This window comes from Bemisia tabaci, chromosome 1 (genome assembly GCF_918797505.1).
Source record: "Bemisia tabaci chromosome 1, PGI_BMITA_v3".
Classification (NCBI taxonomy): domain Eukaryota; kingdom Metazoa; phylum Arthropoda; class Insecta; order Hemiptera; family Aleyrodidae; genus Bemisia; species Bemisia tabaci.
This window is the reverse complement of record NC_092793.1, coordinates 47,698,149-47,724,595: the sequence shown is the minus strand read 5'-3', so window position 1 is coordinate 47,724,595 and position 26,447 is coordinate 47,698,149. Positions and strand designations below refer to the sequence as shown.

Sequence of the window (26,447 nt, the reverse complement as noted above, 5' to 3'; positions counted from 1 at the left end):
TCAAGAATGAAAAAATAAACCTACAAGTTTATTAAGGTGTCACAAAGTATAGGTACTCCTTAAATCTCCATCGACCACAACCGATTGACTCGATTGATTTAATTAAACATTCATCTGCTCATTCCCGATCCTTCTTGTTTTCTTTTTTAGTCATTTTCTACATACATCTCATGAAAAAATACATTGGAAGGAAGTTAAAATGAAGAAGGGGAGATAGGGAGGGAGAGAGAGGGCGGGAGGAGGAGAGGGGGGAGAGAGATATGTGCACACCGAGCCGAGGGTATATAAGTAATGGTCAAGTTTCATGAAAAAATTAACAACACGGCACGGGCAAAAACAGAGATATCTGTATACAAAGTCTCCCTCTTTCTAATTTTATTTACTTTCATACTTAGCGCATTTCCGACTCTTCGTGGTTCATAAATAAAGAAAACGCAGTTTACATGGATATCACTATACTTTAATATCACGAGCTACTTTTGAGGAGGTAACATGATTGTGTATTGTAAACAGAGGCAGTTGAAAATACAAGTAAAAAATTTGGTTCATAATTTGAATTTCCTCTACGATGACGAAAGAACGGAGAGAGTATGTCTGGTTAAAAATACGAATGAATTAAATATTTGTACATTGTAAAAATAGTAACGTCTTTGGTATCACAAATCTTGCGTATCATACAAATAATTGTGCAAAAATAGAATTAAAGCAGGATTTACCATTCATTTTACAAAATATTGTCATGTCAATTACTTTTCAACCGCATCTGCATATTAAAGAAAATTAAACATAAACATAACGACAAAGAACAAGGAAAATTGCAGGGACTACATCACAATATTTTCTACAGACTTATCACATTTACTGCAAAAGTTTTACATTTAGAGAGAAAAAAGTACAAGCAAATATGTAGTTATCACAGTCATAATATAGACCTCTTCATTCCAAAGAGATCGCTTAGTAGCTAATTATTTTAATTCATTAAAAAATAATAATATTACATAATGGTCATCATAAGAAAATTATGAAATTCTTATCAAGCACCTTAAACGTAGAAATTTCGTAAGAATAGATTGGTACAAATATAAATCTGGATCATGAGATGCTCACCAACTTGTTTTAAACGTTTTTTCCGGAGACTAAAATGAAAATGGCTCTTCTGAACTATGATTTCGTAATAAAAAAAAATAATAAATAAAATTCATAGGTAAACTCGTCAACAATTTTAGTATACCTCTGCCAGATAAAAAGGCACATTGACAGAAGAAGATGGGAAACAAAAATAGAATGGTAAATCTATTAAGCCATGTAAAAGACTCGGAGACAACAAGTCACAGAGGAGGATTTCAAAGTTGGCAAGTTTATGAATTTTTGTGATTATGAATTAGTAATTTCCATCGATCCGTACAGTAATGAGTAATGTAATTATGATTTACATTGCTTTATAAAAAACGTGAGCATTTAAACATTCTTTCAGTATCATAGTTCACTTATCATTCGGTCTCCGAGCACCTCGAGTGCGACCGCAAAGATATCATTGTGAAAGGCAACATTTTCTTTCAAAATTCTGAGGGTAACAAAATTAATACTCGTCGACAGAAAGAAAGAGAGAAAGAAAAACATGGAAATGTTGGCACAAATTGACACATAAAGTACTTATCCATGATTGACGTAGATATTTTTCAAGTCCAAACATTAATGCACTTCAATTTTGAAAAAAAAAGGAAATGAAAATTTGAGGTGCACTTTCCCAAAGTCTGGTAAACTCTTGAAGAGAACGTGATTATTTTAAGCTATCTGCATTCAGAAGTTTTCAGTTTTTGTCACAGGTATGCTGAGAAATTGACAGTGCTAACACACAGGATTTTTCGACCATCGGTAGATAATACTCGTAATGTTAATTGATCAGCATGTTTGACCCCGCATGGCTGCTTACGGGCCCCCTAGTTTGCATTCATTTCTGTTAGAATGCAGATGACATGCAATCAGTACAACATTTCATGTTGCTGAGAGTATCCTAAAAACTGACTAGTGTGCACTACGAATTTTTGCATCTGGATTTCGTCATTAGCCGTTAGCGCTTTGTTTTTCGTCTTGTAAGAAAATTCTTCCTACGATAAACAAGAAACAATCTATGATTTTGGGAGTTAAAAACCGGTAACTTTAAGTTTTTCGTTGAAGGTGAAGACCCTATCAATAGTGCCGACGGCCAACAAAGCAAGTTAAATAGGCTCTCTCATGAAAACCTGACATCCTAAGAGCTTAAGGCCCAGACACACCGCTTGTTGAAAGCGAAACACCAATAGGCAAGGAGGATTTCGATAGGTCGACGTCGAACGATCGAAATCACGATTTCCTATTATTGGTATTTCACTTTCAACAAGCGCTTGTAACTCGCGAGTGTATCTGCCGCTTCAGATATCAATCATTCGAGCGTTTCCAATATCTTCCTTCAGTTTCTTCTCGATAACTCGACGGAGCTTTCACGGACTAGCGTGACTGAAAGAGGACGGCCTGCCGATCGAGAATTTCTCCTTCCGATCGTGTTGATCGGTGAAGTACGTCTCTATCTGCTCCAGACTTTTACCCTCTGTCTCCGGTAGATAGAAATACAAATAAATAAGGCCGACAACGGTGCCGCAACCGTAAAGGTACATTATGCCGCTGAGACTAATCAAGGACTCCGTGTACAGGTACGATTTGACTAATATAGACGATGAGAGGTGAGCCCAAGCGCCTGCGATACCACTGGCGAGTCCGCGACCTCTGCAAAATAAGAATCGGTATTAGTATTCTTCTAGCTTATGCATGATTGGAAAGGACAATGGTTAGGTACAGCTCTATACACTGAAAAAAAAACAATTACGGGCTTTGTAGATGTTATTGTAGCCCGTAAGTACGGCTTCCACGGCCGACGTTTTTTTTCAGTGTATCCGAAAAATCTCCTTTATGAAGACTGCTGACAAAGTTATGGTTTTTACATAACAATTATAAATGTACGTCATTTTGTAATGAGGAAACGGAATTTATGGCTTAGTCTAGAAACAACGTATATACCCTTACCCTATGCACATAAGTGATTTTATGGATGAGCCAGAAAAGGTAGTTCCTAATGACTAAACGTGGTCCAAATGGACAGATTGAACCAGAATCAGCCTACCAAACTACATTTGGACCGCATTTGCTATTCAGAACTAAAATTTCAGGCTCATCCATAAAAGCACCTATCTGTATAGACTTACGGCACAAATATTGTTTCTAACAAGAGCCTGAAATTATAGTTCCTAATGGCAAAATGAAGTCCATTTTTTACATTGGCTAATTTGGCTCAAGTTGTATGTTCAGCACACATCATAGGAAAAGGCTGAGGTATAGGTATTTGGGTATGCTTCAATGTTTACTGTGATAAGTCTTACAACTTCCGTCATGAATATGGAGTGAAAAAGAATCAAACGTAAGCACTCAACGAATTTTTTTCTATCTCATCAATGGTTTAGATATTTGTCTTTATCGCTGAGGGCACCAAGGCTGAGATGAGATGCAAATGAATCTAAAATTTCACGGATAACTTAATGTACTTCTGTGACTTCCTGCTATGAGAAAGCCGTCCCAGACATTAAAAAAAAACTGAAGTAAAAAATGCTAAGTATGTTCTACGTATTTAATGCACATTTTTTCGCCCGAAGCAATCTACTATAAAAAGAGGATGTTCACCATCCGGCACGAAGGTGCTCAACGGCCAATGAGAAGGCAGACGACTGTTTTAATCTACAAGGATAGGTTGGATCCTCAAGCGTAAAAAGCTTCTTCCACTCTGCCCTGCTCAGGAAGAACGTCGTATGAACCTTCGGGTGTTGCCGAAAATCTTTGTGTAAAAAAAGATGCTTCTGGGAAACTTATTGCGAATATTTCTCCTTAAATTTTTTCAGTGAATTATGTTGCCATTTTGATCTGAAGTTTCCAAAAGTTTCAATGAAAAATATTCATAACTTTCCCTTTGAAAAAACCACATTTCATCGGTTGGGATTCGGCAAAATTTCAATGTTCATGCGACGTTTTTACTTTGCACGGCAAAATTGCAGGAATGCTAGGAGAGGATCTTTACTTGTCTCTGTGCATACTACCCATGTCACGCCCAGGATGCGTTGTTTAGGTCAAAAATAGAGTATGTAACGATAGCACTCATGCAGCGGCGAATAGATCCATTTTCATCGAATTAGTATGCCCTGTCTCCTTCATTGGGGCACAACTCTATGTGTAATGGAGAATATTTATGACCAAAGTGCAAAACCACGTATCTCCATTGCGGTAATTCAAATATTCCCACTTCTATTTTATTTTCATTTTTTGGATAGAGTCACGCCAATTTTCTGGCTTCTTTATACAGAATATTCTATAATAATAGAGAAGAAAATTAAAGGAAGGTTTCGAGAAATCAACGTTGAATGGTTTACCGAAGGGAAAATTATTTATGATAGGAAGTCTACAACGTCGCAAACGGAGGCAAGAGGCTTCCGTAGTACGACCATCAATGAGCTTTAAAGTGCCCCTTGACCTGAGGCGATAACTATTCGAACGCGGCAGTTGTGCGGGGTTGCATACCCATCGTCCCGAAGGCGTTTTAACTTACGTCAAAGGAAAAACTTCGCTAACGAGTTGCCAGGGCAGAAGAATAATACTGAGACCGGCGAGGAATTGAAGTGTGAACCAGAGGATGACAGGGAGCCATCGAAGTTGCGGCTCAGGAGTGAAAACTTTGGCGTAAGAGCAGTAAGCACCGATGCCGAAGATGCAGAGCGCTCCGAGAAAGTGAGAGACCAACGCGATGTTTCGCTTCCCAAAGCGTCGCAAAAATATCACGTTCCCCATAGCACCCAACGTGAAGCAAACCAGAGCTCCAATCTGTAGGAATAATGCAGAATAAATCAGAATCATACGACGAGCTTATTTGAGGGGCTTGGAGGATATAGTGCATAAGTGCAGTTTTTGCTATTTCGAGAAATACGTGTTTGAAGTTTCGAAATTACATGGATCTTTATGGCGGGAGGAAAGTTCAAACTGACTTTTTGATGCTTAAAAATTGGAATTTGGGAGCGAATTTTTCAGAGAGTATATATTAATATAGCCGTTCTGGGCGCGCTTCGCGCGCCCGTCACGCCTAGCCGGGGGCTACGCCCCCTGGACCCCCGGTCGCTCGCTACGCGAGTGACATTCGGCTCGCTTCGCGAGCCGATTTTGTAGTAGTTGCAAATTTTTTATCACTATATTTTGAAGATTTCATAGAAAACATTATGAAATTTTCACTCCACGATTAACTTGTAGAATAATAATGGCAGGGCAAGAAATAGACTATATCTTAAAATGGAAGGTTCCCACTTAGTAAAAACAGCCAACACCACGTGAAGGTGAGGAACCATCGTTAGCCACTTTTTTTTTCTTTACTTTTCTGAAAAAAATTTACTGAAATTTTAGTTGCGTCCCCTAAAAGGAAACACGGAGAAAAAAAATTGTGCATGTAACCCGAGGCTGAGATCATATGGATCTCTGAAGTTTTCGGATCACGCATCCGAAAAGTTAAGGTCCATCTGCCGAAGTTCGGGCCAGACAATTGAAGTAGTTCGGTATATACCGAAGGTTTCAGGTCACACATCTGAAGTACTCGGTGCATACCGAAGTGCTTCAGATTTCTGACTCAGAGATTTAGGAAAAACACAGTAGAGAACCAAGGAAATCACAGTAGAACAGAGAAAAAAATACAGTCGAATAAATAAAGAAAACTATTATCGAAGAAATTCTAATTATTAGAAAGTAATTAGCTGGCGTAATCAATGCGTAGCTGTATAGGAGCATGAGCGAGATTTATCATCAACTGACCGCTGGCCGCTAGGTACCTGGGTGGGCGAGCGACAATACGTAAGCGGTGGCATATGGTTCGATTGACAGAGGAGTGGGGAACGGTCAGACGTAGGGGAAAGGTTCAGGCTGAACCGTTCAGCACAGCGCAGCGCAGCGTCAGTCACCGGGTGGGGAAGAGAGTCCGGGAGGGGACATTTCCCCTCGAGTGAAATAGAAAAAGGCAGAATCCTTCGAAGTTTATATTAATATTAGTTTTGGTTTCAGGACATTTTGTCGACGATTTTTTGTCCGCGTACCTTTTTTGTCCAGTAGTTTACGCCCACACGTAAAATAAGCATCAGTGACTTGGTCCAAGCGTTATATTTTAGTCGGTATGTAAAATTATATTGACGATATGGAAATGAGAAATTGAGAGAGGAGGAGGTGTTGTTATGGTTGCTCATTTTCTAAATGAAATGTTATTACTTTCTCCTTTTGTATCATCTTTTTAAATTGCCATTGGTGAATATTTGGTTTTATTTCTATCCTTAAAATATTGAATGTACAATATACCTTATATATGTATAGGTACTTTTTTTATTTTTTTTTTACGAAATTATTACTTCATTTTGAAAACATTTACATTTTTAAAACGTGACAAATATTTGTAAAACCTTTTCCAAGCGACATCACTCTCAATGAGCCGCAGTTGTGCCGACAGAAACTGCAAAAATGAATAAAAGAGGGGAAAAAAACCAAGAAGCACGCAATCTTTAGTTTTAACCCATTTGTACATCGATCTTTCAGAGTCATATCATCAAATTTTGAGCGTTTCGTTGCGCGTACACCTCCCTGCAGCACAATAATATTACAAAATGTAAAAGAAAAAATTAATGTGCTTTAGAAATCATTACATTTTACACGGAACCACCAATATTTAAAAAACACACATTAAATTATTAGTCTCCTTTGATAAATTGATACATATTTTTTCCCATCAATTTAAATGAGAATAATCAATGCAGAGTGTGCTAACATTTCAAAATCATGAGTTAAAAAACGCTGACTATGCGAGTATAAATATTAAAGCCGAACAGAGCGGAGAGGCGTGCTGCCAGTGGGAGAGGCTCACTGGCGCCTACAAACCTAAGTGGATACTTCACGCATTGCACAATGCTTGAAGTATCCACTTAGGTTTGAAGGCGCCAATGCGTGTTTCGCGCTGGCCCGTGTGGCGTGCGGCGCTGATTGTTGAAATAGGTAAACAAAGCTATAGACAAAGTAGACATAGGGAGAATGAAGCGATGTTATTAGTTGAAATGGTTGGTTCTAAAACACAAAGGGAGAGAATGATGCATTGATAAACTCTAAGGCCTCTCGTGGGCTGCCGTTAGTTAGTCTTTTACCTCTCTTCTTTGTCCGTTGCAACCACCCGTTTTCACCTGTGGCTGTGGGATCCCTCAATATTCCTTTTTTGTTCTTTGTCTATAGTTTTGTCTACCAATTTCAACAATCAGCCCGCTGGCTCGTTTTTCGTGATTTCAGTTCGTCCAAGAAAATTCGGTAAAATTCTCGTTGAATCTGTGCTCTCTTTACATTCAAGAAATTCAATAGGCATGAGAAAATCACCGAACAAGCTCTTTTTAAATTATAAAATTACGTTCTTTGAATAGAGTGTTAAAGTCCATTACTTACCAATACTAATTTAGGGTTAATTGGTACACCTAATTCGGTCAGTTCACCGATCAGATACGGCCTATTACCCGCAACTGATGCCACTCCACAGATCGAGAACAGGGCGAAAATCAACCTAAGGGGACGCAGAATTTTCTTGTCAGTCATCTGCTTGTATTGTGTTTTTAGGTAGCCATCCTTCTTCCCTAACGAATTACCTGAAGTAAGAAAAAAATGCACTTTAGGCAGGTTTATACAAAAAGTTTCAAACGGGTGTTGAAATTTACTCTCACGCGCTGGTTCAAAACCCTCTTGTCTCATGCACATCCTTTTCTCCACCACCAATAATCATACAAATACGAGTAACACACCTCGAAATCATGACTCGGTTCATAAATTAATTGAATTCAAAACCCAAAAATGCTTGACCCATCAACGATTTTCGATCAGCGACCAATATTGTGACTTTAATGACATTTTTATCGATTCATTATAGAGTATCTGATTCGTTTAAATACTTGTAGGTCAGCTTTTTTAAAAAAAATGTTAATGAAAATACCGTTAGAAAGTTTTTAAGAATGTTCTGAACAGATTTTGTTATAATATTGTCATAAAAACGTTCAAATATTATTTCAATAGACGGGAAAATAATATTCTCATCAAGCACATTTTAATAACCTTGAAAATAATTTAAAAATTATGTTAAATCCAGTTAAATCGTGACAATGGAGCCCGATCATGATGGAACCTTCGTACAGCGGAAAGTCGCTTTTAAAGGAACTTTTGCTCCATGCATATTCCATGCTGCCCTGCTACGGAAAAAACCGTAAGAGCCTTTAGGCGTTGACAAATTTCTTTTGATAAAATAAGAATTTTCAGGGAAAATTGTGTACATTTTCCCCCAATTTTTCAGATAATTTTATTCGCAATTGAATCGACAGCGCCAAATAATGTCAGGGGAGAATATTCATAAATTCCTTTAAAAACCAATGTTGCACAGGTGAAATTTGGCAACATCCAGATACTCATACGGGGTTTTTCCTTATACCGGCAAAATACATATAGAAGATGCTCGCATGGAATGAAGAATCTACTCTCCAGAGGCGTGGTGTGCTTTGCGATGTATCAATTGATCTAAGTCACTTAAACCTATGGATATGGATCGAAAAACAGGATGTTCGCAACGAACACCTGAAATCGAAATAACGAAAATATCTTTTAACGAAAATATCTTTTAACGAAAATATCTCTCCATCCCGAGAGTTTCCATTCTGACCAGGTACCATTTATTTACTTCTTTCTAAGCACTCTTGACAAAGGGACACACATAATTACCCTCGATTGATTGATCTGAATCGTCTAAAATGGTCCCTACTCCAGTCGATATCCTGGTGTAATTGACTATATCTTGAAATTCTTCCTCGACCTCGTGCGGTTCAACCCAGCCTCGCAACCAACACAAAGCTTTTTTCGCATCGTCTAACCGATTTCTAGCGATCAGCCACGATGGTGACTCCGGCATCTGGAATTATACATTATGCGTGATTAATTTAATTTTTCTTAGGCAATAATCTAGCGATAAACATATTTCTATGCTAATTTTATACGTTGACACTCTTTCATCGGCGGCGATTCATTGAATGCGGAACTTTTTTTAGAATAACTGGGCCACATTTTGCAATAAGAAACTAATATTTCTGGCTCGATTTAGAATTCACATCTGTACTACTAGTATATGTCCCTACGCAGATGCGTGCTTTTAGGGATGAGCTGTAACGAGTAGTTTATAATCGCAAAGCACAACACTCGACCCTTCTCGCGGGGTGCTTGAGCTCTTTGCGACACACGATACGCGATGCGACCGTGTGCGTGTCAGGATTCTAGGATCATCAGAAAATGAAGGCAAACTTTCAACCCGTAAAATATTGTTCAAGTTCCATCCACGACCATCCATCCATTGTCTGAGGGATGTTCCTAGAATGAGTTATGATTTTAAAATACGCAATCATTAGACTGACAATGTAATCTTTTTTTTTTCAATGTCTTACAATTCTCACGTACAAAATCTGGGACCCGAGTGTCTAGCATGAACACCTACCTGTGTTACAATAACGAAAGTTATGGCAGGAAATGCGCTGCAAACCAATGCAGCCGTCCTCCAGTCAAAAAAGTAACCAAGCGTGTACATCATGAACGACCCTGAGAACATTATAATGTAAACCATAAGCACGTGCATCGCACAGGTACAAAGAAATCGGATTATTCACAATATGAGTGTGAGACCGTCAGCGGTTTCATAGAGACAATCTAGTGATTGCGTTCAACCATTTCAAAAACTGCGTTTGAGTACGTATTTGCACTTCTGGGATGCATCCAAAGATTACGAGTCGCACTTGATGAGAAGGGGTTAATTTCTAGCTTTACGTGATGATCCATTGAACAATTGTATAATTTTCTTGAGAGAGACTTTTAATTTTTTGCCGAAGAATTGACTGACTTTGAGGGTACGTTGTGCCCGGGGGTATAGCAAATTGTACGATGAATGCAGATTTTGTGTTGGGTGAGTTAAAACGGGGCGAAAAAGGGTCATAAAAACGTACAAATTGCGTTACTGATGGTATGTAAATCCTTTCCTGAATGGTCGTGTAAACAATGAATATAAAAAAAAGATTTCAAATCGTCACACTGAAAAAAAAACTCTGGCTGTGGAGGCCGTACTTACGGGATCTATAGACACACCGTCCGTGTTCCAGGCTCAGAAGCCGAAATTTCCGGGCGTAGCACTCGATGCAATCGAAGCTACGGCTCCCCAGCACACGGAACTTTCGGCCTCTGAGCCCGGAACGGACGGTATGTCTATATAGCCCGAAACTTTTTTTTTCGATGTAAGACACGGTCCGCTAAAAATGAATCCTTAAATTCTTCCACTCTTCACCCTCTAATCCCTTTATCCTACAGTCAAATTCTATTTTGTGGGTGATCTCGCCTTGCCGATGTCGACCGCGGGCGTAGATCGGCCCAATGTACCCGTGGTAAGTAGGTCAACGTTCGTCAGAGTATTCTCATCGCGGAGTTCGATGACCGGCAAACAACGCCTCCTTTTGTGAATTTGTCAATCTGACAATAAACATTCCTTCTGAGTCACACGTACGTGTTTGCGCAATGATATTTTCGTATGTAACGCACTTATTTTTCTACTTTTTAATACCCCCTCCCCCCTCCCGTAATTACACCACGCCTGAAAAATAAGACCACCCACGTAGCAGTGATCGCGATAAGTTGCGATTTGATCGGAGAATGTATTGCGATTTTATTGACGTCGATTAACTGCAATATTATCTGATAAAAAATTGCGATAAATTGCAATGTCATCTCATATCTTTGCAATAAATTCGCGATTTTATCGACGGCGATTTATCGTAATATAATGGAACGAAAAATCGTGATAAATTGAGATAAAATTTAGATTTTATCGAACGCAATTTTATAGACATAAAATTGCAACTAGATCGAGGATAATCAGTCAGGTGTTGATGATCTTAGCAATTTTATCGCCTTGAAATCGTAAAAAATCGCAACTAAATTTCAAAATATCGCGATTTTTCCGTTCAAAAATGCTACCCCCGGTAAAAGTTGGCGATAAGAGCTGCGTTTCAAAATACCACAAGAATTCTTATAGCCGGCTAAAGAAGGCTACAGAAAATCATATAGCTGGCTGTAGAATGCGGAGAAAATCATATGGCCGGGCTATACGAAGCGATAAAGAATTATGCAGCCGGGCTAAAGTTCCTATCGCAGGGCTTTACACTTTATCGCCTGGCTATTGCTTTTCCGCCATCGATTATAAGAGGCTATAAGAAATTGTGTAGAAATTCGTGTACTTTGGAAATAATTAAGTTTGATACGGAACCACCTTAATATTTACAAAACGCACATTATATTATCCTTTAATACATATTTTTTTTTTTCATCAATTAAAATGAGAATAATCCATACAGGATGTGCAAACATTTCAAAATCATGGGTTGAATAACGCTGACTCCGCGAGATTAAATATTAGAGCCTAACACAAAGCGGAGCGGCGACGCACTGACGCCTACAAACCTAACAGGGCTACTTCACGCATTGCGCAACGCGTGAAGTATCCCTGTTAGGTTTGTAGGCGTCAATGCGCGTTTCGCGCTGGCTGCCCGCCTGCCGCGCCGCAGCGTGCCACAGCGCTTGAAGCAACTATTTCACACCAGAGGTATTGCACAGTATCATACGAAATTGAAGGCGCTCTAATATATTAGTAATGGCAGGCATCCATCAAAAGTACGGAGCTTTCCTTGCAAAATAAATCAAGATACTACGGCCCAAAAAGAGAGCAGTATTCCAAAAACTCACTAAGTCCTAGCATCCGAAATTAGTAACGTTTAGCATGCACTTTATCGCCTGGCTATTGCTTCATCGCCATCAGCTATGAAAGGCTATAAGAAATTGTGTAGCCAGCTATAGAAGCTATTGCACAGTTAAAAAAAAATGGACTTGTGTATTATTGTGTAGTTGTTTTTTGAAATTTCAGTGTACTTCTTCTGAAAATCTTGGAGTAAAAATACTCGAGGTGGAGAAAAAGTGCACAATCTCGATGAATAAACACAAATAACAAAAAAATGCTTACAAAAATTACTCAAGGGCTCTTCTGACTGAGTGAAATCGTAGAACTTTGTGTTTTCAAAATAAAAACACAACACTTGCAACATATTCTGAGCTCTTAAGAAAAGATGCACAATAATATCACGACTCGGTGTTTCTTTTCATTAACGAGAGAGAATGTTTTTACGGTCCTAAGAAAATATTCTTACGTTGGTGTTGTTTTGCACACTCGTAGACTAAAACATCATGGTGCAAAGAGAAATAAAACACAGGCAATCTCGAGAAAAAAACTCAAAACGGTTGGGCACCTGAAAATCTGTGTGTTAAAATAAATTAACCAATTGGGAGAAAAAATACTCTACTAGTATGATTAAGTTCTGAAATGATGTAAAGAAACACACTACAAATATATGAAAGTGCACGAGTTTGTGCACAAATTAACAGCTCTGTGTGTTAATGCTCATTGTTCGTGTGTTAAAACACAGTGGTTGTGTATATATTTTGGTTCACGCATGCGCAGTAAGTCCCCGTCTCGCAACGCAGATACCCATGATCCTCAGTTAGAGCGTGCGCGATCCGCGAGACCCATGTCCAAGTGAATTGTGCAACCCAGGTCGAGTGTTCTTCCGTTGTATATTTTTAACGTATTAAGCATTCCATTGCGTGATATACTTATTGTGTTTGAACGATAGCATCGTTACGAAAAGGCTCCGCTGCCTTATACTTAGTGATTTATAGTGATTACGAATGGAAAGACGAATGAACAACTAGCATACACTGTTAAAAATCTTTCGGGAAACCCGGAGTCAAATGCGGAGTGACCTGAGATGCGCAGTGAAAATCACTCCGTCGAGGAGTTCGGAACTCTCCATGAAAGTGAATTGCCGCGATAGCGAGACAATATCGCTGCAGCGAATCAGTTGTTAATTCCCCACTTTTACCTGGAGTGATTTTCACCCCGAGCAGAGAGTGCGCCATTGCGCGCACTACTGCACAAACGCGACCCATGAGAATAAGAGGCGTGATTTCAGCCTTATCAACCATCCGACCCTCGAGGCTTAGTGGCAGAGCACTGGACTATCACCAACGCGGCTCGGGTCCAAATCCACACGGGAGCGCTCGGAATTTTACGCTACAAATCGTCGCAGGATCTAAGGTAAATGGTTAATGTTGTCATTACTAAGGTAATCCGAATTTCAATTGTGATAAACTTGTAGAAACCCGTAACTAATGTTCATGGCAAGAACTTCCATGTCTATTTGACAGCGTGCGCTGAGTATGTCGTAGAAAGTAGTTCAGTCATTAATTGACAGATAGCGCTATCGGCGTGATTTCGTGAAATTTTGAAACCCTGCGCGGTAGCGTCGCGTGAATTCTTGTAGCAGCATATTGCCCCTTCCTCGAGCCTCCCCTCACCTCTCCTGAAATCACTCCTTTGTGTGGTGATTAGCACCTGTGGTCGGGGTGCATTACACGCCGAGTTCAGGAGTGTTGTTCCCTCCGCGCCGTCGGTCACTCGTTCGTATTTTCACTCGATTTTTCCATGGGCAAAATGGAGGCGAAGTAAGAGTGATTCTCACCCCGGAGTCTTCTAAAATTTCTAACAGTGTAGCCACATGGCAACACTGTCGAGTTTGGAGAAGCGTACATCCGGACGGAACCTAGAAATTTTTCGGACACGTTCTATCTGTGTACAGATGTATAATTCTCTTCCTAATGATTTTAAGGATCTACCTCGTGAAGGTAACTTAGTAGCAATTTTCTATCAATTGAAAACGTTCTGTTTAGTAGGAAATGCATAAGATTCAAAAGAGTTCTTATAGGTGATTGTTCTTCTTAATCTTTTAACACAGCCTGCTTTTTGACATGCATCATAGCCGTCATTTGGCGGCATCTATGTATGCACTGTTGAATAAATAAATCTCAAGATTATGGTGAATATTTATTTAATTGCTTCCTGAACACTTGAACATTCGATAGATATAGAACGCTTTTACTATTGTAGTGCTATCTTCTATCCAAAGATTTGTTTCTATAGTCTAACTTGTTTGATTTTTTTATGAGTATGATACGAATTTGTGATGTTTGAAATTCTTTGATAACTGTTGGAGGGACACTAACTTCTTCCATTGTGCTCAGTGGAATTTGCACAACGATGTGAAAAAAAAACTAAAGTTTAAGTTTATATGGGAACTGGGTCAAATATTTACACAAGCCTTGCTATTTCTGAAAAAAAAAAAAAACTCGCTTGAATTTACACAAATGATCAGCGTTTATACTCAAATTTTGTATTTTTTTTCTCTTGAGTTTAGGAATAAATCGACAACTTTCGAGTTTATTCAAACTCAATGACTATTTCTAAAAACACAATACTAGGAATAAACTTCGGTGTTTTTTGTGTGTTTATTCACAGGGTTGGGTTTTTTTTTCTGGAACACGAGTAAAAATTGTGGAAAAAATTGTTTAAAAAACATTTACAATGATGTGTATGAATATCAAAGTATGGACTATTTTAACACGAATCTGTTCAAGTATATACTCGGGGATGTGTGCGAGTTTTTACGCTGACACAAGGCTTGTGAAATCATTTGACCCAGTTCCCGTATAAAACTTAAGCTTGTGTATTTTTTTTTTTAACTGTGTGGAAATCTTACAGCCGGCTGTAGGTCTATGGTATTTTGGAACACAGATTCTACTGCCAATTTTTACCAGGGACTTGGGCAAACTTCCGTTTATCCTTTGCAAAACTCCATTCGTAATGGAATCTACCCGAATTTTCGAAAATCGCTTAAAAATTATCTTTTTTTAAAAAAAAATAAAAAATAAATGAAAATAAAAAAAGAGGGCCTTTTCCTGACTTTACCGGCTTTGGTTCCTTATCTCTCGCTTATGACGCACCTTACCTCATTTTCAGTCGCGTCCCAAAGTAAGTTACGTAATATTTGATCGGAAAGACGGAAAATTATGTGGTAGCAGTTAAAATCTTCTGCAAAATTTAACTTTAAACCCAAGAGTCTTTCCCGCGTTGCCATACATTCGAGGCATTTTGATATATGTACCATTTTTTTCATGAAATCACTAAATTGTGAACGCACACTGTGAATTAAGCTGTAAACATTTTGAACTCCATCGCAGGATAACAAATTTAAAGAAAATTTTCAAAAAGAATCCTCTACTCATAATTTTGATACAATCGATTAGTTGGCTCCTTTTAAAATGCCTTTGTGCTTTAGACGGCAGTAAAATAACCTGTTTTTAGCCACTATTGTTTATTTATTCATTATTTTTTACATCGTGTTCCTGATAGCCGGGGTTAAGAATTCAAGATATCCATTCTGACCTACTGATTAATCAATGAAAGAAACTTCGTAACTACTACGCAATTTAATACTGTTGGGCGTGCCAAGATGTTAAAGATTATGAAAAATTTTACTGAAGGATTGAATTCATGCACAACGATGAAAGCAGGATGGACAGGAATATCCCAAGTAGCATTTTTCAACGGAAAAATCGCGATATATTGCGATTTTATCGGCGCGATCATCAACTTCTGAGCGATAATCCTCGATCTTGTTGCAATAAAATCGCGATTTTATCGCCCGGCAATTTATCGCGATAATATCGAAACAAAAATCGCGATATTTGGCGATTTAATGTCGATTTTATCGACAAAAATTGATCGCGATTTTTTCGAACAAAAAATTGCGATGAATAGCGATTTAATCATCATAATAGCGAATTTTTTATTCGATAATATCGTGATAAATTGCCACCGATAAAATCCCGATAATCAACCGATAAAATCGCTATTTTTCTCGATGACTGCTACTTGGGATGGGCGCACTTTTCTTACCATAATCAGCCGAAAATGCCGATTCCAAAAAATTCCTAATGGAAAATCATATGAGCCAACTGCAGATGACTCATGTTTGATGATGGAGAACAGGCAACATTACTTTCAAGTACTGAGATCAATGATCGAACCATAAGCTCAAGAATCTATTGTATGTATGTTGTAAAGAAACGAGGCCGTAAAACAATTTGTGCGGAGTTCCTAGAAGGTACACCTTCATTTATGGACGTATTGATAAGTGAGATGCGTCGTTGAAGCCAACTGAAGTCGGCGAAGTAAACAGAGCCTACGAAAGCGCTCAGCGGTAAATTATCAATTTTTATGAAATTTTCAAAAGTGCATTTCAATAGTTTTCGCTAGGGTCAATTTTTACACGTCAACGTCGAAGTGATGTAACTTTGGCAATTTTTAAGTCAGATGCCTGCACTTGGTCTTGTTTTCAAGCTAAAGATTCAATTTACAGCCCTGTCTAAACCGCATGTCGGTAGCTTTTACCTTTTTCTCAAAAGAGAGAAGTGTGCAATACTTTTGGGACAGCCTTTGTAAGTGATGAAATGGCAATAAAATTTTATTAGATATTATTGCAATAAATCGACGTCAATAAAATCGCGATACATTCTCCCGTCAAATCGCAACTTATCGCGATCACTACTACTTAGGTAGTAGATAGGTTTGCAGCCGAAAAAGAAGAATGACTATTGCTGCCTTACACTGAAAAAAAAAAAAAATCTCGGTGTATTTACTGAGAAAAGGGTAAAATTACCAAGAATTCAGGGTTCTATTTGATCCCAGTTTTTTCTTGGTAAAATTACCATTTATGGAATTGGCAATTTTACCGAGAAATCTCGGTAAAATTATTGAACTTTCTCGGTAATTTTACTGGGCCTTGGTAAAAACGCCAATATTTAATATCGACTATGGTAGAATTACCGAGATAAAATGGCAAAGTTACCGGGAATTGATTACCAATAAAAGTGGTATTCTTACCTGAAAAAAAAACAGTAAAAATACCGGTTTTTAGGTAAGTTTACCAGTCTGTCTTGGTAAAATTACCAATAATTGGTAAAAAAAGTGAGATGGTAAAGGTACCAGCGGACCTTGGTAAAAACGCCGAGAATTTTTTTTAGAGTATAATTGTCCATAAGGAAGTATTGAGACTCCGAGAGTAAAAGTTTCCACCCGTCGGCAAGAAGCCACCAGTGGAGGGACTCTCCTCGTCTCTCATTTATGCATTGAGATGGGACATTTACCTGTCAGGGTGGCCAGTGTCGAGATGGAGGAGAGGGTGCCCCTGAGGTGGGGTTCGCCGATCTCGCCCATGTAACACATGAGCGGGGCCTCGCAAAGTCCTCCGACGAGCCCCCAGATGACGGCCACCGCGTAGAGGGTCGTGATGGAGCGAGCTGAATACAGGAGGAGCCAGCCGCTGAAGAGGGGGATCGTCACGAGCATCATGGAACCCTTTCGCCCGAACGTGTCCTGGAACAACCCCGAGGACAAACTCGCCAACGGTAGACTCAAGTCCGGTATGCTCCCTGTAACAAGGAGAAAGACCAATAAGAACTTAATTATATCTCAAACTTGAATTACATTTGTACTCCTGAAATACAACAAGAAAAGAGAAACACTAAAAAATATGAACCAAACTGTATAATGTACCTAGCAAAGTGGTGAAATTAGAGACAAGACCCCTCCACTGGTATCATGGCAATGGTGGAAGCTTTTCTTTCGGGACTTCAGCATTCCATTGTTTACTTACCTACATGGTTGATGTTGAACAACGTGTTGGCAGTTTTTTTTTTTGCAAACTGGAGTTTGCAACAAGCCGAAGTTTGGGAAACTTGTTTGGCTCATAACGTCACCCGAAGCTCATCATCCACAATATAGGTAGGTCGACAGCCGAAAAAAGAAAGATGACTGTTGCTCCCTTCTTATTGCCCATGAGGAATTGTTGAATCCCCGAAAATAAAAGCTTCAACCCGTCGCCAAGAGGCCAGTGGAGGGTAACTTGTCTCTAGGTAAAATAGTTGTGGGCCCACAAGCCACACTGTTTTGCGGGGAAAGCAACCTGAGTGAAATACCACAGGGCGCAGAGATGAAAAATGACTTTCATCGACTTCAATGACTTCAATGACTTTAAAGAATGACTACACCGAGCATTAATATATCCAGAAGCGGATCCAGCAATTCAGCAGCACTGGATTTCGTCCACCTAAATACTATGTTAAATAATCGATTCTGGTCGGAGCACCAGGCCCCTCCAAGAATCGATATATTTCCATGGCTTTAAATGGAGAAAATCGATGTTGCCAAATTGCTGGATCCGCCAATGACAGGGCGTTCAAACTCCCCTCGATACAATGTGGAGAACAGGGGTACCTAGGTTGACAGTGATATGCATGCACTGGGGAATTTACCCCAGAGCTGTCTGCAAACGGAGATTACTGCAGCAACTGTTAAATTACGTATCGCGTGTGTTCATAATGTAAGGGAGCTAGGTTAACACTGTAAAACGCATGCTTTTTTACGAGACTCATTCTTAGAGAGCATGCCCTTTCTGTGTGGCACGCTTCAAAAGGAGTCATTAGGATAGGTCGAGGTGTTTTTGATATCTTTATCAGTCTTAAACGTGACTAGAAACGGGCCTCTGATCGTCACGTGAATCCTTAATTAAGGCACATTTTTTTTAAATTAATTGAGCGGAAAATCAGCACTATGTAAACTATCACAATTTAATATGTGAGTATCACAATGTATATCATAATCAGCTTTATCATGACTTCTGAACGGGGAGATGTAGATAAAAGATTTATTTTCGCTCCCTTGAAATCCGATTCAACGAAAGTGTGGTCTTCTCTTAGGCACCTCCCACGACATTGGAGTCATGCGTTTATTTATTGATAGTCTTAAAACATATTTTTATCACCATCATTCGTGTCGGCGTGATAACAAGGTGAGAGGTTCTTTCAACTCGACCATTCTTCTCTTAACGGTCATTTTTAGTACCGGGAAATCTTAATACTTCGGGTTCAAGGATTTTCTAAACAGAAGATTCGGTCATCGCTGAGCTATTTTAGAAAACCAAAAAATGATGTACTTATGGGTAGGCTGGTTGATTTACAATTGTATTTACACGTCTTTAACAAAAAATACGCCATTAACACCTCAATAAATAAAGATTAATGGTAGTGCAAAAAATGTAAAAAAAAGAAAGAAAAAAAACATGCAGGGAAAGAATAAATTACCTAGATTTGGGGATTACGTTGTTCGAAAAAAGGAAGAGATTGAACAAAGTGTATGCAAACCTATGTGAAGAGGGGAAAACAGCTACCATTAGCTGACAAACGGCGAAAAACTATGTTGGTAATTTAGCCTTAATTTTATAATGAGGAACTACAATTTCTGCAGGCTCATCCGGAAAAACATTTAATTGCATAGGGACACTAATTGTACAAATGATGTTTCTAAACTGAGCCAGAATTTGTAGTCCTTCATCACAAAATGCAGTTTATCTGGCGCACTCTAACTTTTTGGCAACTTCGTCGTATAGGCGCGATTACATACTTAGCGTCTTATAGACCGGTCCATTTTTTATGCGCTTGTATTTAAATTTCTATTATTATTTTTGCATAATTTTTTGCCTTTAATCGATCAGGATTTCATTTTTAAACTAAAGACATTTTTAAAGAAGAATGTCCCCCATACACTGCGCTCTTTCTTAGGAGGGATTGAGCAGTCTGGTCCTTGACAACCGGCTTTTTCCGAGTTAGAGAGCTTACAATTAAGCCGCTTACCGAACCATGATGCTTGGTCATCGTCTAAATCGAGAGGGGCTGCGTCAGGATTTCTGTGAAGTGCACCAAGAACCAGCGTAGGCATGGTCATCTGTAGCCCTAGGTCGATGAACAACCAGCTCTGAATGAGCACTGCTGAAACCTTAAAATTTTCCGTGAATTAGAGCCATGTAAGCAAAATAAAACGTTCACAAATTTTGGTGCACATGACGATTTAAAAATTAATTCTTCACATACCTATAACATAAGAGCGATGAAAAAATGGTTGAGTTAAAATGATGTATAAGTATGGTTATCACCAACAGACCCCATTGTTGCAAACAGGGCCGGATTTAGGGGGTGGCCACATGGGCCGCGGCCCATGGCGGCAAATCTAAGGAGCAGCAAAAATTTGCAATTTTTTAAAAGTGTAGGTATCAAAAAAATCGGATTTATAAAAACAAAATTACAGACGAGAAAAGGCGACAAAATCTCTCATTTTCTGAGAGTATAGTAATTTCTAATTTTGTCGTCTCTTAGTGATGCAAGAGACAGCACCTTCAATAAGTCGAGTTAAGAGAGAGAAAAACGCAATTTGGCCTGGAACGGCGCGACTTACTTAGAGAGAAATGATGACGAGGATTTGAGATGATTAGGAGAAGCCCTCGGTGCGGCGATCGGCATGTAACACATATTAGCGCCTACAAGACTACATGAATACTTCACGCATTGCGTCAAACACAGTGCGGTCTGATAGGCGCGCGGAATTTAAAATCATTAAACCACATTTATGTTTGTTCTTTCATAATTTTTTCGTTCATTTCTTATGAATGGAAGGCCTTGTCCGCATAGAGATAGGTTTACGGAACTTAACTTTCGCGCAAAGTTCCATGAACTTTTGCTAGTAGTGTTGACAGGGCTTTCCCAAAAAATGTGTTCAACACGAGTAAATGCGTCTTATGCACCCCTCCCCCGCTGACACGTTCATTTGATGGCTTTTATCGAGTTTCGAAACGAATGAGAAGGGGGTGGCAAAATACAGGCGGCCCAGGGGCGGCAAGTAGGTGAAGCCGGCCATGGTTGCAAAAACCGTAGCTCCAATGGCTTTCACCAAAATTACGGTAAATGCTGCCCAATGTCTGGCTACCTTTACTCTCCAGTACAAAAGTGTCAAAAATCAAGTAATCATTATAGAATTCACCCTAAGTCTGGTAAAAAAATTTCAAATTTTTTTTTTCAGCGGGCGCAGCCTCCCATTATTTTTTTTTAAAATTATTTTATTTTATTTTTTTTTAACTATTTAGTGTGCTTCAAACTGCTGCCAGTGTGCGATCTTTACGCACTATTACACTATATTTTCAAAAATAAATTATTCATAATATAATTTTAATGTAGTTATTTTTGGGAGGCCCTGAATAGGGGGCTTCTCTTGTTATGACTCTATGCACCGAAAAAAAGGTGGATATTTTTACCAGAGTTATGGTAAACTCTATCAGGAGTCTACTTGATTTTTGACACAGTGATGCTGTAAGGTAAATATCACAATTAAGGAAAGGGTAATAGGGGACAGGGTAAGGAGACATCTTTACCATACTTTTAAAGAATGCTATTAGAGGTACGGTTTTTGCTATATTATTGAATCTGTTAGTGATTAACTTATCATTGTACCTCAAACCATACTTTTTTTCAGAGCACTGCTCGTTTTCAGGACTCATTTTTCACTCTTCTTTTTTATCTCTCGCCCCTGTCTTTACCTCCATATCAGTCATATTTTCTCGTAGAGGAGGAATGTGAGCTTATCAATGGAGTTCTTGCATGAACAGCACCTGATGCCTGAACAGACTACAATTTTTAAAGCTTATGGCCATGCAGTAAGCACGAACTCCCACTTGCCTGTTAAAATCACACGCCATTTCGGCTGCTATATTGCGACCTATTTCTGCGAGAGATAATCCCGCATAATCTCAACGTAAAAAAAACAGGAATGGATGAAAAAAATAATGATGAGCTTCTATTGTCGAACGTTGAAAAAATTGCGGTAAATAAAATGTTGACCCACTGGTAGGCATGACGTTAAACTTTCCGACTCATTCGGAACATGTTGTCAGACAAGGCGACGAATTATTCTCATAAATGACGATATTAATTCGGTAAATAAAGTCTATTTGAAAAGGATATTTTCCAGTCAAGTACCAGTCTATATGTTCTCAAATAAAGTTTTTAAATATTTGTTTGCTTAGATGATAAGTGGAGACAGCCTCATTTTCATAATTTGTAAGGCGAAGTTTTTGAACTTTCAGGTGTATCTACTCAAGATACGAGATGCATTCTGAGAAAATCATCCTTAACTCCCTTCATGAAGATAAGTACTGGGACTACTTACAAAAAAGTAATTAACCGCTGCGCTCCACATGAAGTCAAATTTAAGTGATTTATCATTGATGTTGCCTCGTGAAAATTTTCTGTAGGAGTTTAAGCATGCTCAGTAATATAAGAGACGTAATTATTCAGAAAACGAAAAAAAAAATTAAATTCACCTCAAAATTTTTTGGCGAGTGAAAATTTTCGCCCATGTTATCCGGTTCCTAATAATGGTCCCGTAATCAAAACTATGATACTTTCGGCCCTTCAATGGTGCAACTTTCATAGTTAACCCTTGGAATTTCTAGGGAAATTTTCATTAGCAAAAGAAAATTTACGACATATCTTCTCCATATAAAATAAACTCCGGGAAATATCGGAGGATGGGGGGGGGGGGGGAATAAATGCGGATGACCCTGAAAACCATTTTTCCACAGAGTAACGGGATTTTTTTATTTATATATATTACGTAAAATAATCGTACGCATTAATCTTTCCAAATTCAACTCAGAAAAGAGAATGGGACATTTTTCGCATACGTCGCAATCCACACTTTCCGGTCGCGAAAAATGTAAGTATTCTCGAGTCAAGTCGAGCACTAAAATAATCTTAGTGTATTAGACGAAGGAAAAATTCTCCTGCGCGATGTCTTTTTAATGAGATTAGAGAGGACTTCCTTTTTTTAAAAAAGAGGATAGATAATGTCTGTGGGTGCCAAGCTCCAGTCATTTGCCTGACAAACATGCCTGTATTTTGTTTTTATTTACTGATTTGATTTACGTTGATTTTTTTTTTTTTTTTTTCACGAGCGGGAAATTTGAATTTACCATTAGTATGTGTAGAATAAAAATGTTGGTTTCTAGTTGCTTGTGAGTTAATTTTGGAAGTTTTCATGAGGGTCAACGTCTTCATTATGAACTGTAGATGAGGGAACGAGTATTTTAAGTGTTTAATTGGACTCTATTGTAGCATTTGGGAACTATTATTATCCTATGCTCTAAAAGCACCCATCTCCATAGGGAGACTTACAACACATACTTTGTTTCTAAAATGAGCAATGGTGAGTAGTTCCTTTTTGCGAAAGCAGTCTAATCTTACCCCGTCTTTACTGTAAACTGTTAGATGGGTCTCACCTGTGCGTATGTAGATTTGCTTGAGTATCCATAGCGGGTATTTCTCGGCACAAGGGGGACCTCGTCATGCGCACTAATCGTCTCCTGGGAATCAGACATGATGGAGTTTCACCCCCTAATACACAAACACTCATATACTAGTAACAAAACTGCAAAGCATGCTTTGCGTTACGATTACTGTAGGCAATCGCATCTGCTCGGATCTGCGCACTGAAACTACATGACTGGTCAACGATCCGTAGCCATCCAAACCAAACTGTCTGATCTTTGTCTACCGTCCTTGGCGGCCCCTACGTAACTCACTAGGCTCCGCCCACCGCGAAACCGCGCGCGCACGGTGGAGCGAGCATCGGGCAAGCTTGGACATAACTTTTTAGACTTCAAATTTTAAGGGTTACCCCGTTACATTAATAATGAGGGGTGCTTCCTTTGGAAATTTTCACGAGGAAATTTATGAAAGCACGTTCAAATCTCTACGATTCGTATTGATGAGTGTGAAAGCTTTTCAAAATCCAAGAAAATGTCCGTGTCCAACTTCTCCTAACAACTCGCTCCACTGTGACACGCTGCGCTGCGCTCCCGCTCAGCTGTGCGCTCTGTGCTGTGCCAGATCGATATGGTATTTACGTTGCTTCAAGTGAGAGTGTTTGATGAATGAGCTGGAGTTGGCAACGCTGCACTGAGCTGCATTTACGATACGTAGTAAGGAGTGATTCGGATCATCGAGGTTTGTCACAATGAGACTGCACTTGTTGCATTACAGACTGCAATAACTATCGCTTTTTTCGATGGTCTAGTTGACAAGGTAAGAGGAGGCACGCATGCCAGTAAAAGTTTATGTAGAGTCACGGTAGACGCATTCAGAATTTAAATCTGTTTTTGAACGTTGGATTCCGCTTTTTGAGGAACGTCCCCTGCAGTCAAATCTTGCATCGAAAAATTCTCTCAAAAGGATATTTGGAGAAGACACCTTTTCATCGAATTTCAAATGTTGGAAACTATGTAACTTAATTGCATATAAAAATATTATGCGCTGTATAAAACTTGTGTTACGCTCAGATAAGATGGGGGGAAACTGCTGTCTTGAGGAGAAGATGATAAATTCGACTAAAAGAATGCTGAATGCTAAGAAATTAGCGTGACCTCAAATGAAATCTAATTTTATCATCAAGCTACCGTGGTAAAAATTGGCGATAGGAGCTGCGTTTCAAAATACCATAGGAGTACTTATAGCCGACTAAAGAAGGCTATAGAAAATCATATAGCTGGCTGTAGAAAGCGGAGAAAATCATACGGCCGGGCTATACGAAGCGATAAAAACTTATGGATGCGGGCTATAGTTCCTATCGCCGGGCTTTACACTCTATCGCCTGGTTTTTGCTTTATCGTCATCGGCTATAAAAGGCTAGAAGAAATTGTGTAGAAATTCGTGTGCTTTGTAAATCCTTAAGTTTGTACGGAATCACCTTAATATTGACAAAACACACATCATATTTTCCTTTAATAGCTATTTTTTTCATCAACTAAAATGAGTATAAATATTAGAGTCTAACAGAAAGCGGCGCGGCAACGCACAGACGCCTACAAACCTAACAGGGATACTTCACGCATTGCGCAACGCGTGAAGTATCCCTGTTAGGTTTGTAGGCGTCAATGCGCGTTTCGCGCTGGCTGCCCGCCTGCCGCGCCGCAGCGTGCCACAGCGCTTGAAGCAACTATTTCACACCAGAGATATTGAACAGTATCATACGAAATTGAAGGCGCTCTAATATATTAGTAATGGCAGGGATCCATCAAAAGTACGGAGCTTTCCTCGCAAAATAAATCAAGATACTGCGGCCCAAAAAGAGAGCGGTATTCCAAAAACTCACTAAGTCCTAGCATCCAAAATTAGTTACGTTTAGCATGCACTTTATCGCCTGGCTATTGCTTAATCGCCATCGGCTATAAAAGGCTGTAAGAAATTGTGTAGCCGTCTATAGAAGCTATTGGAAATCTTACAGCCGGCTGTAGGTCTATAGTATTTTGGAATACAGATTCTACTGCCAATTTTTACCAGAGTATAACTATAGCTTGGGTTTTTTTCCCAATGCAATCTGCAAATCACTTCTTTTTTAGCATTGTCTGAACTTGCTCACTATCAATCAAATGACTGATTGTGAGTGAAATTCATGAAATATTCTGGAATGCAACAGTATTAAAATGTGAACTAGCTCAAAGTGAATTGAGGCACCTCTTGCTCAGACGCGTGCGATGGCGTTTTATGAAAGTAACGCCTTGATACAACTATTCGTCCTTTACGGATGTGCGTGTTGCCTTTCCTATAAATGAAGGCACTCTAGCTATTCTTACCTCGACACCCAACTACAAGACGTGCCGTACCTTTATAACTTTAAATCTTTAGACGGCTTTGTAAATTTTTCAAATGTTATGCTCAGGAAAGTATATGTAAAAAAGGAACAAACGTATTAAAGTTTACAAAGCGCAATTTGATGGTCGATACCTTAGGTATAATAACGCTATAAAAGAAAGAGTGATACAAAAAAATGTACAAAAGAACTTATCGATGTTTCGGTTGACCATTGGGCACCATTTATTCGAAGATTTTATTGATTAATTCAACGGGAAATAATATACGAAAAGTTTTTCTTCTTCTTCTTCTTCTTCTTTTGTGCGTGTAGTTCGCGTTTAATTTATTACAGGTATGGATTTGATGTTCAACGGACTAAATTTCACCGGTGACTGCGTGCAATCCTCAGTGATAAAGAAATTTTAAAAATAATATCAAAATGTGCCTATCCAAAATATGAATGTCTTTGGTTTTTTTCTTTTAGTTTTTATGTGTTTATTTTTCTTATAAAAAAAATATGAAAAGATTACAATAATTTATTTTGCTCCAAATTACCTTAATTTTCTTTATACTTAAAACAAGTATCAGAGCGAAAAAATTACTGCGTTCTTCCGCTCTCCACATGCGTATCCAGCAACTTGGCAACACCGGATTCCCTCCATTTAAACCTATGTTAAATAATTGATTCTTTTCGGAGCACCTGAACCCTCTTAGAATCTATACATTTCCATAAGTTTAAATGGAGAGAAGCAGTGTTGCAAATTTGCTGGATCCGCAAATGCTGCTCTCTTCGACCCTTGTCAGAATCAGTGTGCATTATCTTCGTATCGCCCTCG

General features: G+C 38.9%; 1 protein-coding gene and 1 long non-coding RNA gene across 2 annotated transcripts in view; one reads left to right on the top strand and one right to left on the bottom strand.

Moving 5' to 3' along the window:
* LOC140224960 (uncharacterized) overlaps positions 1-26,447 on the top strand; it is a 57,359-nt gene that overhangs the window by 30,577 nt on the left and 335 nt on the right. The window lies entirely within an intron of this gene.
* On the bottom strand, positions 439-23,540 carry LOC109038886 (solute carrier family 2, facilitated glucose transporter member 6). Its single transcript, XM_019054138.2, has 8 exons — positions 23,262-23,540; positions 19,789-19,930; positions 17,245-17,529; positions 9,605-9,705; positions 8,842-9,028; positions 7,528-7,724; positions 4,628-4,899; positions 439-2,763 (listed from the first exon to the last, which is right to left on the bottom strand). Exons 1-8 carry the CDS (start codon positions 23,358-23,360, stop codon positions 2,481-2,483), a joined length of 1,566 nt encoding a protein of 521 aa, XP_018909683.2. The 5' UTR covers positions 23,361-23,540; the 3' UTR covers positions 439-2,480.

Bases quoted from the DNA above. Each gene is read 5' to 3' on its own strand.
- LOC109038886 (XM_019054138.2), bottom strand. From the start codon at position 23,360: ATGTCTGATTCCCAGGAGACGATTAGTGCGCATGACGAGGTCCCCCTT. The intron at 19,931-23,261 runs GTGAGACCCATC...GAAAATTTTAAG, and splicing joins GCAAATCTACATACGCACAG to GTTTCAGCAGTGCTCATTCA. The intron at 9,029-9,604 runs GTAGGTGTTCAT...GTATAATTCCAG, and splicing joins CTTTCGTTATTGTAACACAG to ATGCCGGAGTCACCATCGTG.